Source organism: Rhincodon typus, chromosome 8, assembly GCF_021869965.1.
Source record: "Rhincodon typus isolate 14 chromosome 8, sRhiTyp1.1, whole genome shotgun sequence".
Lineage (NCBI taxonomy): Eukaryota > Metazoa > Chordata > Chondrichthyes > Orectolobiformes > Rhincodontidae > Rhincodon > Rhincodon typus.
The window spans coordinates 2,202,700-2,218,066 of record NC_063339.1 but is presented as its reverse complement, the minus strand read 5'-3'; the positions used below and the strand labels follow the sequence as shown (position 1 = coordinate 2,218,066).

Below are 15,367 nucleotides of genomic sequence, written 5' to 3'. Positions count from 1 at the left end.
AAGAAGGGTCTTGACCCGAAACGTCAGCCTTCCTGTTCCTCTGATGCTGCTTGGTCTGCTGTGTTCATCCACCTCTACACCTTGTTATCTGAGGCATATTCAAGCTCTGGTTGGGAAATCCTCCTCCATCGCATTGCTACCAGTTCGGTTAATCCAATCAATATGTACATTGAAGTCACCCATGATAACTGCTGTACCCTTGCTTCATGCAACTCCAATTTCCTGTTTGACACAATCCCCCAATCTTACCAATACTGTTTGATGGTCTGTACGCAACTGCCACACTAATGTCTTTTTCCCCTTGGTGTTTTTGTAGCTCCACCCGTACAGGCCCCACATCCTCCCTTACTGTTGTGTTAGTCTCCTCCGTAACCAGCATCGCTACCCCACCTCCCTTCCCTTTCTGAATAAAAACCGAAAGAACTGCGAATGCTGTAAATCAGGAACAAGAAGAGTTACCGGACCCGAAACGTTTTTCCTTCACAGATCCTGCCAGACCTGCTGAACTTTTCCAGCAACTTTGTTTTTGTCCTTTCGTCTGTGTTTCCTGAAAAGTGAATAACCTTGGATGACGAGTTCCCATCCTTGGTCATCCTGGAGCCAGGAGTCTGTGATCCCAAGTACATCACTTCCATCAATAACTGTCTGCGCAGTTAATTAATCTAGCTTATTACAAATGTCCCTTGCACTGAGACACAGAACCTTCAGGCTCATTTTTTTGATATTTATTGCCCTTTTAAAATCATGGTGTAATGTGGCCCTTTTTGATTTTTGTCTTTGGTTTCTCTGCCTTCCACTTTCACTGTGCCCCTCACTGTCCTTTGTTTCTGTCCCGAATTTGCTTCCCTCTGTCTTCCTGCATTGGTTCCCATCCCCCTGCCATATTAGTTTAGACCCTCCCCAACAGCTTTAGCAAAGCCTCCCCCCAGGACTTTGGTTCCAGTCCTGCCCAAGTGCAGACTGTCCAGTCTGTACTTGTCCCAGCTCCCCCAGAACCGGTTCCAATCTCCCAGGAATTTGAATGCCTCCCTCTTGCACCATCCTTCAAGCCACGTGTTCATCTTAGCTATCCTGCCATTCCTACTCTGACTAGCATGTGGCACTGGTAGCAATCCTGAAATTACTATCTCTGAGGCCCTACTTTTTCAACTCATAACTCCCTAAATTCAGCTTGGAGGACCTCATCCCTTTTTTTTAACCGATATTGTTGGTGCCTTTTTGTACCACAACCACTGGCTGTTCATCCTCCCACTCCAGAACATCCTGCAGCTGCTCTGAGACATCCAGGACCCTAGCACCAGGGAGGCAACACACCATCCTGCACTCTCATTTACAACCACAGAAACACCTATCTATTCCCCTTACAATTGAGTCCCCTGTCACTATAGCTCTGCCTCTTTTCCCTGCCCTCCTGTGGAACAGAGCCAGTCACCATGCCATGTACCCAACTGCTGCTGCCTTCCCCTGGTGAGCCATCTGCCCCAGCAGGATCCAAAACGGGGGCATACTTGTTTTTAAGGAGATGACCACAGGGGACCCCATCCACTGCCTTCCTACTCTTCCTCTGGCTGTTGGTCACCCATTCCCTATCTTCCTCAGTAATTTTTATCTGCAATGTGACCAACTAACTGAACATGCTATCCACGATTCCCTCAGCCTCGCGGATGGTCCAGAGCGAATCCAGACGCAGCTCTGGAGCTGTCGGTGGTCAGACAGGAGTTGGGGACACTTCCTTCATGTAACAGAGTCAGGGACATAGGGAACGGTCCCTGAATTCCCACATCGCACAGCAGGAGGAGCGTGACATGGGTCTGGGATCCCCTGTCCTGACAACAGTGGCAAAACGAAAAGAAAATAAGAGAGAAGAGAAACTGCTCACCAGTCACTCACTTACCTGCTGCCTGTGACTTCACAGTTAAACTTCCTCCTACTTGTCCTTCACCCTTGTGTCTTCAGTAGCTGCAATAGTTTTCTGCTCCTCTGACTGCCTTGCCTCATTGCTGATCACCCTCCTCACCAAAGCCTGGTATTCACTTCAACCTACACTTAGAGCTCCAGCTGCCCTTCTCAAAATGGCCACTCTGCTACAGCTTGCCTTCCCTTTATTCGCTCCAGGGCAGTGACTGAGACAACTCCTCCCAGAATCCTTCTCAGCAGCACCTTTTGTTGGATTCCCTTGCACCGTTTCCTGACACCAGCTTTTCTGTGCTCCCCTTTCAACCTGTAAGGTTGGGATAGATAAGATTCTTCATGGGCTGCGGGGGGTAAGCAGGAACGTGATCAGATCAGCCACGATTCTTTTGAATGGCTTGTTTGAGGAATATTGGTTGCAGACTTGACAGGAGCTCAATTTCAAACTCCTCATCTTTATTTCCATATCCCTACTTATCCTTGCCTGCTCCCTATCTCTGCAATCTCTACCTACCTCATAACTCTCTGAGATCCCTGCTCTCCTCCAATTCCGACCTCCCCCAATTCCCATCACTTCATCTTTGGTGGATGTGCCAGCACTGCTTGGCACAGTCTCTGGAATTCCTTCTCTAAACCTCCCCAGCTCTCTACCACTGTCACCCCCATTAAGATGCCGCTTAAACCTTCGACCAGATTCTTGTCCCTATGACCCAGATGTCTTATGTGGCTGGTGTTGCATTTTCTTTGATAACAATTCTGAAGAGAGTCTTGGGATGTTTTACTGTGTTAGACAGTGCAATACAACAGTTGTTGCTGTCTGTACCAATTTACTCGAGAATATGTCATTATGTTTGACATTTGAAGCTCCTTTCATTTGGCACCATGTTATTATCTCTTCCAGTCACTGTTGGAAAAGTTACAGGAATATGACACAGAGATGGAGAGGTTACAGCAGGTGAGTACATGTAGCAGAGGACACTTACTGCATTTCATCCCCATTCACACATCTGTAACGCTGAGAGCTGGAATCAGACACTCACCATCTACCCTCATATGAATAATAATATGGACAGGACAATCTAGTTCAGTATCATTCACCCATCTACCAGGTGAAGGAGAGAAAGGCTGGGAAGGTGGTTCATTGCTCCCTGTCCACAGGATGTGCTGAGATGATCCATGTATTGATTGGAACACTGCTTCTCGATCTCCTTTCTCCAGGTACTCTCACTTGTTTGTAGGATGATGTGGAGGTGCCGGTGTTGGACTGGGGTGGACAAGGTCGGAAGTCACATGACATCAGGTTGTAGTCCAGCAGAAAGCTTGTGATTTCAGATAAACCTGTTGGATTATAACCTGGTGCCATGTGATTTCTCACTCTGTTTGTAGGAGCCACAGAGTGATTAGTTTCCATTTATAAAGGTCTTTCCTTACCAATTAAAATCACAGCCTCCGGTAACTGGGAAGAGAGAATAAACTGTACATCTTCAGACTTGAGATGCTATTTACTACAGCATAGAATCGCAATTCCTTCTCCTCTAGAGGTCCACTAGTTTCTGCCAAAACATTCACGGCCCTGCCCTGTTCAGTATCTGGGAGCCAATCACATAGCTGTTGGCAGGCAGAAAACCTTTGTCTTTGTTAACTTGTCATCAGCCCACAGACCAATCAGCTATTTGCTGCCAACCAAATCTCCATTTGTACGCACCACTTCACTCCAGCTGCTCTCCAATCAGGCTTTGTTGTCGCTGTCTGAACAGTACCGCCCATGAAAGCCAAGTTATTTCCTTTTTAAAACTGCCCAAAAGGTTTTTTTTCTAAATCCTTTGACAATCCTTGTTTTTAAAACAGTTATTTCCCCATTTCAGCCCACGTGTAAAAGCACAGATGTATGAAAAGGTGTGGTCTTTATGTTTGTCAATCATTCAAAACCAATGGTGGCTATGCAAAGGAAAGTTACCATAGTTCAATAATAAGTTGTGCTCTCATTGGACAGAGAGGACTGGTGATCAGTTTAACCTGAGGATCACCTCGCCTTATAAAACTAACAACTGAGAAAACTAAAACTAAATTCTTTATTCATTCATGGGATGGGGGCGTCGCTGGCCAGGCAGCATTTATTGCCCATCCCTAATTGCCCAGAGGGCAGTTCGAGTCAACCACATTGCTGTGGGTCTGGAGTCACATGTAGGCCAGACCAGGTAAGGATGGCAGTTTCCTTCCCTAAAGGACGTTAAATCTGCAACAGTGTAGACCCCATATCCTGGACTTGCATCCCTCAATCTTTCTGCGTCTCCCTCAATGATTAGGACCCTCCTCCCTTCAGGGAAGGTGATGGCCTAGTGGTATTATTGCTGGACTGTTAATCCAGAGACCCAGATAAAGTTCTGGGGACCAGGGTTCGAATCCTGCCACAGCAGATGGTGGAATTTGAAATCAATAAATATCTGGAATTAGGAATCTAATGATGACCATGAACCCATTGTCTATTGTTGGGAAAAACCCATCTGGTTCACTAATGTCCTTTAGGGAAGGAAACTGCCATCCTTACCTGGTCTGGCCTACATGTGACTCCAGACCCACAGCAATGTGGTTGACTCTTAACTGCGGGATGGGCAATAAATGCTGCCTAGCCAGCAACGCCCTCATCCTGTGAATGAATAAAGAAAAAAACCAGCAAAGCATTTGGTCAATATTTCATTCCCCTCCCATTAATCTCCCCTTTTGTTGTAGCCAATCCTTTTTTTATTTACATGCGCTGCCTTGGGACATTTTGCGACATTAAAAGTGTTTAATGAAGTAAACATGTGCAATTATTCAGAGTTTCCAGATGAGGGCCAGTACGTACCTGATGGGTGAATGGGCTCCTTTAAGGGATGCCTATGGAACAAGGTTCAGCCCCTGTGGGAGGAGTTGTGGGAGTAATTCAGGCTGACCAAACCTGTATCCTTTTCCCAGATGGGTGAGCTTTACGTTGGAACACAAGGAGAGAGCCTGGCCAGTCTGATGGAGCAGAGGGAGTTACTGTTGAACGATACACAGGAAGCATTGACTCGGCTTATGCAAGAGGAGCCAGAGGGTGAGCGGCTGGCTGATGACAGCAACAGAGAGAAACAGCAGTCACCCACAGCACCGAACAACCTCACCAGGGATTCCAAGGTACTTCCTTGTCCACACGTGAGCTGAGACCAGGTTTGCTTTCAACATTTTCCAGTTGAAATGGGAAGTCTGGCCATTGCTCACCTGGCAGATGATTACACTCTGAGCAATGGCTACACGAGTGCGATGGTCATCTCACTGATCATACCAAGAAACGGAGGTCAAATTCAACCCTGTCACCGGTGACGATACAAACTTAGTTCCTCCGAACTCTAGACATAAAAAGCCGCACTGTCGGAGGGTCAGTGCTGAGGGAGTGCCGCACTGTCGGAGGGTCAGTACTGAGGGAATGGGCACTGTCGGAGGGTCAGTGCTGAGGGAGTGCTGCACTGACGGAGGGTCAGTGCTGAGGGAGTGCTGCACTGTCGGGGGGTCAGTGCTGAGGGAGTGGGCACTGTCGGAGGGTCAGTACTAAGGGAGCGCCGCACTGTCGGAGGGTCAGTGCTGAGGGAGTGGGCACTGTCGGAGGGTCAGTACTGAGGGAGTGCCGCACTGTCAGAGGGTCAGTGCTGAGGGAGTGCTGCACTGACGGAGGGTCAGTGCTGAGGGAGCGCCGCACTGTCAGAGGGTCAGTGCTGAGGGAGATTGTTCCATAGTCAATGAAATACTTTGTAAGTTTGTTGTTGTCATGTAGGAAATGCAGCAGCCAGTTTATGCACAATAAGATCCCAAAAGCACCGTTGGGATTGTGACCAGATGATCAGAACAAAAGAATAAAAGAGAAGTACAGCACAGGAACAGGCCCTTCGGCCCTCCAAGCCTGTGCCGTTCAGCATGCCCTGACTAAACTAGAAAAATAAACTTTCTGCCCTTAGTTGGTCCATATCCCTCCATTCCCTCCCTATTCATGTAACCATCCAGACGCCTCTTAAATGTCACCAATGTGCCTGCATTCACCACCTCCTCTGGCAGTACATCCCAGGCTTCTACCACTCTCTGCGTGAGAAACCTCTCTCGTATATCTCCCTTAAACTTTGTCCCTCTCACCTTGAACCTGTGTCCCCTTGTAATTAAAACTTCAACCCTGGGAACAAGCCTCTGACTATCCACCCTATCTATGCCTCTCATAATTTTGTAGACCTCTATCAGGTCTCCTGTCAGCCACTGTGTTTTCAGTGAAAACAATCCTAGTCTTTTTAACCTTTCCTCATAGCCAATGCCCTTGAGACCAGGCAACATCCTGGTGAACCTTCTCTGCACTCTCTCCAAAGCTTCCATGTCCTTCTGGTAATGTGGTGACCAAAACTGTGTACAATACTCCAAATGCAGCTGAACAAGGGTTTTATAGCTGCAAAATGGTTTGCCAACTCTTGTACTCCATGCCCCGGCCGATGAAGGCAAACATACCATATGCCTTCTTAATCACCTTGGCTACCTGTGTTGCCACTTTTAGGGAACTGTGGACCTGCACACTCAGATCTGTCTGTATGTTAATCTTCTAAGGCTTCTGCAATTAACAGTATAATTCACACCTAATTTTATTCCTCCAAAATACATCACCTTGCATTTGTCTGGATTAAACTCCATCTGCCATTTCTGTGCCCAAGTCACCAATCTATCTATATCCTGTTATATCCTTTCACAGTCATCGACACTATCATCAACTCCACCAATCTTCATGTCATCTGCAAACTTGCAAATCAGACCACCCACACTTTCCTCCAGGTCATTTATATATACTACAAACAACAGAAGACCCAAGACTGATCGCTGTGGAAACCACTAGTTACCAGTCTCCATTCTGAAAAATACCCTTCTATCGCTACCCTCTGTCTTCTATGACCAAGCCAGTTTTGTATTCATCTAGCGAGCCCACCCTGAATCCCATGTGACTTTAGTTTTTGTACCAATCTGCCATGTGGGACTTTATCAAATGCCTTATTAAAGTCCATATAAACAACATCCACAGCTCTTCCCTCATCAATTATCTTTTTCACCTCTTCAAAAAATTTGATCAGCTGGTGAGACGTGACCTTCCCCCGTACAAAACCATGCTGCCTGTCACTAACTAGTCCATTTTCTTCCAATCAGTTGATTGATTGGCCTGGATGCCATAATGAACCTCCCTCTTCCCCGAGTCCTCTTCTACAAAGCAATGCCATGGGGTCTGTTACATTCATCCCAGCAGGGAGATGGTGTCTCATCGAAGAGACTCTGACAGCGCAGCACTCGGTCAGTGTAGGCTTGGCTTTGTGTGTTCCAGTCCTGGAGTGGGACTTGAAGCCAGAAGCCATTGAGGTGAAGGGTGAGTGTGCTTCCAGTGGGGTCTGTGCTGCCACAGGGACAAGGATTCACACCCACCGGAGAGTAACAACAGGAGGGTGTGTGTGACTGACTGTGTGCAGACCGTTGATAGGAGGGGAAGTTAGGTAATACTTTCGCAATGCCCTTCTGCTGCCAGTTTACACTGTGTTTGAAATCCCACAGCTTTCTTCAGTTACAGTACAGGAGACTGTAGTTGCTGGAGTTTAGAAGGATGAGGCGGGGGGACATCAGATTGAAACTCACAGAATACTGATAGGCCTGGAGAGAGTGGTCATGGTGAAGATGTCTCCAACAGTAGGAGGGACTAGTCCCAGAGTGAAGGGGTGACCCTTTAGAAATGAGATGAGGGGGAGTTTCTTCAGCCAGAGGGCTGTGAGACTCATTGCTACAGAGGGCTGTGGAGAGCAAGTCATTGAGTGTCTTTAAGACAGAGATAGACAGATTGTATAAAACAAGGAACTGCGGATAATAGAGATCTGAAACAAAAACAGAAATTGCTGGTGAAACCCAGCAGTGTAGACAGCATCTGGGGAAGAAAGCAGCGTTAACATTTTGAGTCCTATGACTCGTCATCAGAACAGAGATCGGATCAAGGATTGCAGGGAGAAGGCAGGAGTATGGGGTTGAGAAACATATCAGCTATGATTGAATGATGGAACAGACTCGATGGGTCGAATAGCCTAATTCTGCTCCTATATTTTATGGTCTAAGACCACTGTTTCACCCCCTCGTGTCTATTCTTTGACATCCAATTATTCCCATTCTCTCCCGCTCTTTCCTCATAACCCTGCAGCTTTTTATCCTTTCTGATAATTACCCACGGTGCCTCTGAACGTCAGCAATGAATCTGCTTCCACCAGGATTTCTGTCATCAGGTCTGATTAACCCGCAGCCGAAAATAATTCCCCAGCTTCTGTCCTGCCATTCTTTTACCTTCGACTGGAGAACCTGGGTTGTTCAAGTCAGAGTAGACCAAGATGAGCAAAGATTTAACAGTGAAAGATACTGGAAAATAACAAGAGCGAATCTAGAGGGGGCTGTAAGGTCAGAGGGGGACCTGGGGAAGTGCATGTACCAGTTGTTGAAGGTGCTGGGGGAACTTGAGAGAGAGGTTCATAAATTGTGTGGAATTCTGCATTTCATAAACAGAGGCTCATGTTGGGATTGTACACATCGTTCTGCAGTTGGGGATGATATCGGGAGGTGTAGAAATGCAGTATGACCAGCAACTGTACCCCTGTCCACCTCTACTGGATTTTCTCTGTGCGAGTGGAGATGTTGGACAGTCATCAGGATCATGCTGAGCTGATTGATGTCCCGGGGAATCATCATGTCTGGGCCTGCACCCACTGCCAGTCCATAATAAGGGGAGGACAGTGCCAGGGAGCCAGGCTGCTGATTCTAACCTGCCAAGCCAGGCTGGACTTGGGCAAACTGTGCCCATTGGAGGCCCAATCCATTGCTGTCCATCCGCTGATGATCCAGCTCCCTCTGACCCAAACCAGTCACAGGAGAACCTGTGACCCTGCAGAGACCCCTGATTTCCCATGGTCCACTCTCCTTGGCACCCTTTTCTTCGGGGGGCTCCTTGAGAAATATATCAGCCATGATCGAATGGCAGAGTGTACTCAATGGGCTGAATGGCCTAATTCTGCTCCTTTATCTTATGGTCTCAGCTGTGGCCAATAACTCCCAGAAGCAAGAGTTCCTCTGAAGTGCAGCTGGAAGATCCAGTTCAAAACTCCAGTTTCTCGGGAATACTGGTAAGGCTGGGCTGTTCTTCCAGAAGGGAGATCAAGTTGCTCCAGATCATGGGGGACATGGACAAGGTAAACAGGGCGAGACAGTTTATTATTGTAAAGCTTGAGAACTAGAGGACACAGATTTAAGGTGATTAACAAAAGAGACAAAAAAGACACGAGGGAAAATGTTTTCACATAGCGAGTTCTACTTTCTGCAACATATTGGCAAAGTGTTGGAGTCAGATTCAACAGAGCCTTTTGAAAGAGAAGGGAGAGAATTAGCAGGGTTAACAGGAAAGGTGGTGCAATTCGTTATAGAGAACTGGCATACACCCAAAGGACCAAGTTTTTTTATTATTCATTCACGGGATGAGGGTGTCGGTGGCCAGGCAGCATTTATTGCCCATCCCTAATTGCCCAGAGGGCAGTTAAGAGTCAACCACATTGCTGTGGGTCTGGAGTCACATGTAGGTCAGACCAGGTAAGGACGGCAGTTTCCTTCCCTAAAGGACATTAGTGAACCAGATGGGTTTTACCTACAATCAACAATGGATTCATGGTCACCTTTAGACTCTTACTCCCTGATATTTATTGAACTCAAATTCCACTGTTTGCTGTGTCCCCAAAACGTTACGCTGCCTCATGCACTGCTCCCAATTCCATGTTGACGAGAGATGTCCAAAACCCTGATTAAATAGGGAGATGTTTTCTAGTGGCAAAACAACAGCTGACCTGACAGCACAGATTGAATGTAATCAGAGAAAGAAAAAGAGGTCGCAAAAAAAAAAATATTCTTACCTTCGTAAGAAACAAAAACAGGAGTTGCTGGAAAAGCTCAGCAGGTCTGGCAGCATCTGTGAAGGAAAAATCAGAGTTAACGTTTCAGGTCCGGGGACCCTTCCTCAGAACTTAGTAAGAAACACCTGAGTGAGAGAGATGGAGAGAATTGAACTGGATCGGGGTTTGTTGGAAAGGACACCACAAGAACGTTTGCTGACACCAGCTTTTTTAAATAATTGATTTCTTCCAACCTGTGAGTGAGGGTTTTTGGAATGTCTGTGTAGTAATGGAACCAACAAGGATACAGTCATTTAGTGTGTCACCAGGCAATACCACTACACCCTAAGCTGTTGATCTTGGGCTAGCATCGATTATCAGCCAATCAGCAGCTCAGTTTCCATCTCCCAAATATTAGTTCAATGCTGATTTATGTTACAGGGTCAAGTCCAGGTGTAGCCTTGAGGTGAAGTCGGGTTAGGGTTTGGGGAACAAATTGCTTTTGTTCTAGTTCAGTTCAAAGTTTACAGTCTTACACTCTTTCCTTTGTGATAGAATACTGTGAGTTTCTTTTCGTTAGAGTTTTAAAAATGGACTCTACAGTAAAGTGGGAATTCAAGAGGCATCTGCAAATGTTAATTTGCCCTGTTGGTTAAATGGGAATCGCCCAGTTTTCCCTTACACCAAACTCCCTTGTGTAAGGAGAGTCCCATGAAGACAGGAAGGCATGTGAAGGAGAGTGACTGGGCCAGATGGGCTGAACAGGCTTTCTCACAGCTTTCTGAAGAAGGATCCAGACCCGAAACATCAGCTTTCCTGCTCCTCTGATGCTGCCTGGCATGCTGTGTTCATCCAGCTCCACACCTTGTTATCCCATAGCTTTTGTTGCCATGTTTCTCCGGATATTGTTAACATGTACTGCAGACTCAGGCTAGGCTTCAAGTCCCACTTCATTGGCTTGTGCATGGAATCTAGGCTGACACTTGAGTGAGGCATTGTCAGAGGAACCCTCTACCAGAATAGACCAAGGCTGCTTATGCCCTCTCAGAGGGCATTAAAACTCCTGGGGCACTATTTTGAAGAAGGAGCAGGGGAAGTTCTCTTCTGTTTTCTGGACAATATTCAAACCTCAACCTACACCGTAGATAATTGGTCATTCTCGCAGTGCCGTTTGTGGGATCTTGCTGTGCGCCATGGTTCCCACCTTACCATAGCGACACATCGTCAGGGTTACCTCCTTGACTGTGACGTGCTTTGGTATGTCCTGAGAATGTGAGAGGTTGTACGGAAATGTTCTTTCGTTCCAGGTCTCCTCTGACGGCAAGGTGCCTTTCTTGATGGAGGAGGATGAGGAACATGAGGAAGACGAGGATGTTGTAAAGTCAGGAGAGAGAAACCAAACCCCAGTGTCAGCAGTGGCCCCCTCACTGTCGGTAAGCCATTCTATCTGAGAAACCAAGTCCCATTCTCCTGTTGACCCTGTACTCACTGACCTACTGCTCCCAAACCAGCAACATCTTACTTCTAAAATTTTTATCCTCGTTATCAAATCCATCCTTAGCCTTGACACTCTGTATCCCTGTCAACTCCTTCAATCCCACAGTTCTCCAAAATAACTGTGCTTCACAACTTCTGGCTTGTTGCTTCACCCCGATTTTAATTACTGTACATGGATGAACTGTGGATCCTGAGCTTTGGAATTCTCTCCCTAAAGCTCTCTATCTCTAGCAGCTTTAAGACTCTCCTTTTAACAGATCTCCTGAACCAAGCTTTTAGTTGGTTGATTAATAATTCCTTGGTAACTCAGCGTCAAGTTTTAATTCATTCATAGATTCACAAGGCGCAGAAAAGACCCTTCAGCCCATCAAGTCTGCACTAACATAACTACCACTACAGGCGTGCTAATCCCAATTTCTTGCATTTGTCCCATTCCCTTGAATGTTATGATATTTAAAGTACTCATCCAAATATATTTTAAAAGTTGCAAAGTCTCCAGCCCCCATTACCTTCCCAGGCAGTGCATTCCAGATTCCCAGCACCTGCTGTGTGAAAACGTTTTTTTCCCAAACCCCCTTTGAATCTCCTGCCCCTCACCCTTAAACTAAGCCCTCTTGTCATTGACCCCTCAACCAAGGGGAACTGCTGCTCAGTACTCACCCTGATAACTCCATCGTGAATCACCACCCTACATTCACCTCATAAATGCATGTTGTTATTGTTGAGTCAAAACATATTTAAAGCATTTTGTTAAAGCGAGTATTGCCAATAATCTCTGTCACTAAACTGCGGGATCCAAGATGTCATCTTGATTCTGTTCTCCACCGCTGTCACCTATTGTAACTATTGTGACTCTCCTTAATATCTGTACACTCCGACAATGAAGGCCATCAGTTAAACTGGGACAAGGTAACCATAGTAGCCCAAGCCAAACATAGACACGCACGGGAATTCCTGGAGGCATGGTTCTCCACCCATTCTTCAATAAACAAACATATAGAATTGGACCCCATATACAAACCCATAGAGATCAAAACCGGAAATGACACTACTCACCATAATGGACTGGACAGTATAAATTCCAAGCAGAGTAGAATAACGTCGCTTCATCGGAGGCTCCACTGATGATGTTACCTAGCATGGTGATGAAACGTTAAAACGAGAACAAGCCAGCTCAGTGAGCAAGTCAACAACCTCACCCACAACCTGAGCTATAGGTCTTTGCCAAAACTTTAAACCTATTATGATCTCCCAGAATGTGACAGCCTCACTGAGAAATCAGCCAAGAGGTGTTCTCCACCACTGTCTACCTTTCCTAGTCAATATGTACATTACAATCCCTACAGTGTGATGCACAATGAGTCTGGCTTGGTGCTGAAATAGGGCACATGAAGCCATCCTGTGAGATAATGGTTATCCCGATCAGACCACGTCTTTCTGTATATCACACAAACTCATGAATGGGCCTAAGGCCATCCCTGAGGAACATACAAACAGGGAACAAGAGGAGGCTGCTCAGCCCTTCAAGCCTGTTCCATCATTCAATAATTTCTGATTTGATTTTAATCTCAGTTCTACATTCCCGCACACTCCCGATAATCTTTCATCCCCTCAGTAATCAAGAATCTATCTATTTCTGTCTTAAAAATATTTAACCCTGCCTTTTGAGGAAGAGAATTCCAAAGGCACTCAACTCTCAGAGAAAAAAAAAGTTTCCTCATCTCTCTCTTAAACGGGTACCATTCTAATACCATGGGTACCAGAACCATTTAGTTCTGGATTCTCCTATAAGACATTCTTTCCACATCCACTTGGTCAAGTCTCCTCAGAATCTTCTATGTTTCAATTAAATCACCCCTGACTCTTCTGACCTCCACAGGATACAGGCCCAGCCTGTCTAGCCTTTCCTCATAAGGCAATCCCTCATTACAGGGATTAGTTTAGTTAAACCTTCTCTGAACTGCTTTCCAATACATTAACATCCTTCTGTAAGTATGGTGACCAGCTCTGTACATGGTATTCCCCGTGGTTCCACCAATGCCCTGTATAACTGAAGCATAACGTCCATACTCTTGCACTCAATTCCCCCTCACAATAAAAGCAGAGTATTCTGCTCACTTGCCTAATTACTTGCAATCCTGAACAGTGCTCAGATTACCCTGGAGAGGTAAGGTACCTCAAAGCTTTGAGCAACAGGGCAGCTAGCCGTTTCACATTGTTCACTATGCAGTAGCAACATGATTGTAATGGGATTCTGCCTATCACACAGATGAATGATGTTGTGTATGAATTTCAATGTGGTGTAATTTTGTGTATGGAGACTGTACGTCCCAGAGAGCAGTGTGGTCTATGTCCCTTTGCCCGTTTGTAACCAGCAGTTGACTGTAAGAAATCAGTCCCCATTCACAAAGCTCCTGTCAAACATTAGATATGATTCTGGGATTGAACAACATTAAACTACTGAACTAACTGCACAGAGACCAGTATCCCATCACCCAGTCACCTTTTATTTATTTGCGCACAGTACCCTGGCAGTGGCCAACCAGCTCAGAGTCAGTCGCCTGAACTGAGGAGATTCTAAATCTCCTGGTTATATTTGGTCACCCAGGGCTTTTCTGATTGGCCCAGGTTAACAACCCCATTCAAGGACCCTGTAGTCCATGAGGTCAACCAGGTTCAAATCACTACAGCTACATAACCCTGAGCGTGTAAAGAATTAATGCTGATAACTGATTTAGGACTCTCAGTGGCGTTCTTCAAAATACAAGAAGCTACATCTATCTATATACAGTGTCCTGGTCTTGGCAACAGCAAGAACATGCAGATATACTGAGTCTGTTTCAACTCAACAAAATCGGTGGCAGCCACCTCTGATTCCTTTCTGAGGGCAGTGCCTTGACCAATCAGAGTCAACTTGCCTGGTTTAAAATGCAAACAAAGTTTAGCGGTTAACTGTCAGATATCATTAACTGGTGCATTCTCAAATGCCAATATCGCAACCTATCAATGTCAACTCGATAATCAATCCTCTCATGAAATATAAAATGTTGGTTTTCTAACTGAATTAGTATTCTTGCAAATTGTCCTGACGAGTGAAAGATTTAAAGTGAACCTTTTTTTGAACAATGTTGAAGTTCCGTACATTTGAATAACTAATCAACATGCCAAACCACTCTCCACTACCCCCTTTACCATTATACTCCCCGTCAGCTGGAATGCAGTCACTAGGTTTGTAAGAGATTGAGATCAGCTGTTCCTGCTGCATCTGTCCTTTTCCCCAAACTCACGGGGCCTACCGTACACCCAACCACACCCTGAATTTGCATCTATCTCTCCTGGCTCCTGTAGACAGAGTATGACAATATAGCTGTAAGAGAGAACCCAGCAGCACCCCTCACACCCATTCCCAGCTGAGCTTGCCCATGGGATACTATTTTTACCGATCAGTCGACCATTCTGCTTCCATTGCCAGTGAAGGGTCTAGGCCCGAAACGTCAGCCTCTCTGCTCCTATGATGCTGCCTGGCCTGCTGTGTTCATCCAGCCCTGCACCTTGTTGTCCCCATCTCAGATGGATATTCTTCCCTTCCCAAGGAGACTGCTCCACCACTGCCATTGTCCTCCCCTTTCCTTACCCTACCATCCTAGCAATCCGCCACCAGCCCCCGGTCTCCCCTCCCCATGTTCTCCAAACTCCTTCAGCACCGTGCCATCTCACAAATGGAGGCACAAGTTTCCATCATCCTGTTTGAATCTCTCCAATCAGACTTTACCCCTGCCACAGCACTGTGATGAGAGATAACATTCCCTCCTCAGAGAGTGTGCCATCCTCTCCCTCACCCTCCCTCACCTCTCACTCCTCCCTCACTCACCCCTCACTCACCTCTCACTCACACCTCCCTCACCTCTCACTCCTCCCTCACTCACCCCTCCCTCACCTCTCACTCCTCCCTCACTCACCCCTCCCTCACCTCTCACTCACCCCTCCCTCACCCCTCCCTCACCTCTCACTCCTCCCTC

At 46.4% G+C, this 15,367-nt stretch overlaps 1 protein-coding gene across 1 annotated transcript in view; it reads left to right on the top strand.

Annotated features, from left to right (window-relative positions):
• The first annotated feature begins 1,664 nt into the window (after positions 1 to 1,664).
• LOC109925095 overlaps positions 1,665 to 15,367 on the top strand; it is a 41,085-nt gene continuing 27,382 nt past the window's right edge. Inside the window, exons 1-4 of the mRNA XM_048599992.1 lie at positions 1,665 to 1,700; positions 2,813 to 2,866; positions 4,867 to 5,067; positions 11,159 to 11,284. Coding sequence (XP_048455949.1) covers positions 1,665 to 1,700; positions 2,813 to 2,866; positions 4,867 to 5,067; positions 11,159 to 11,284 — 417 coding nt within the window. The remainder of the gene's footprint in view (positions 1,701 to 2,812; positions 2,867 to 4,866; positions 5,068 to 11,158; positions 11,285 to 15,367) is intronic.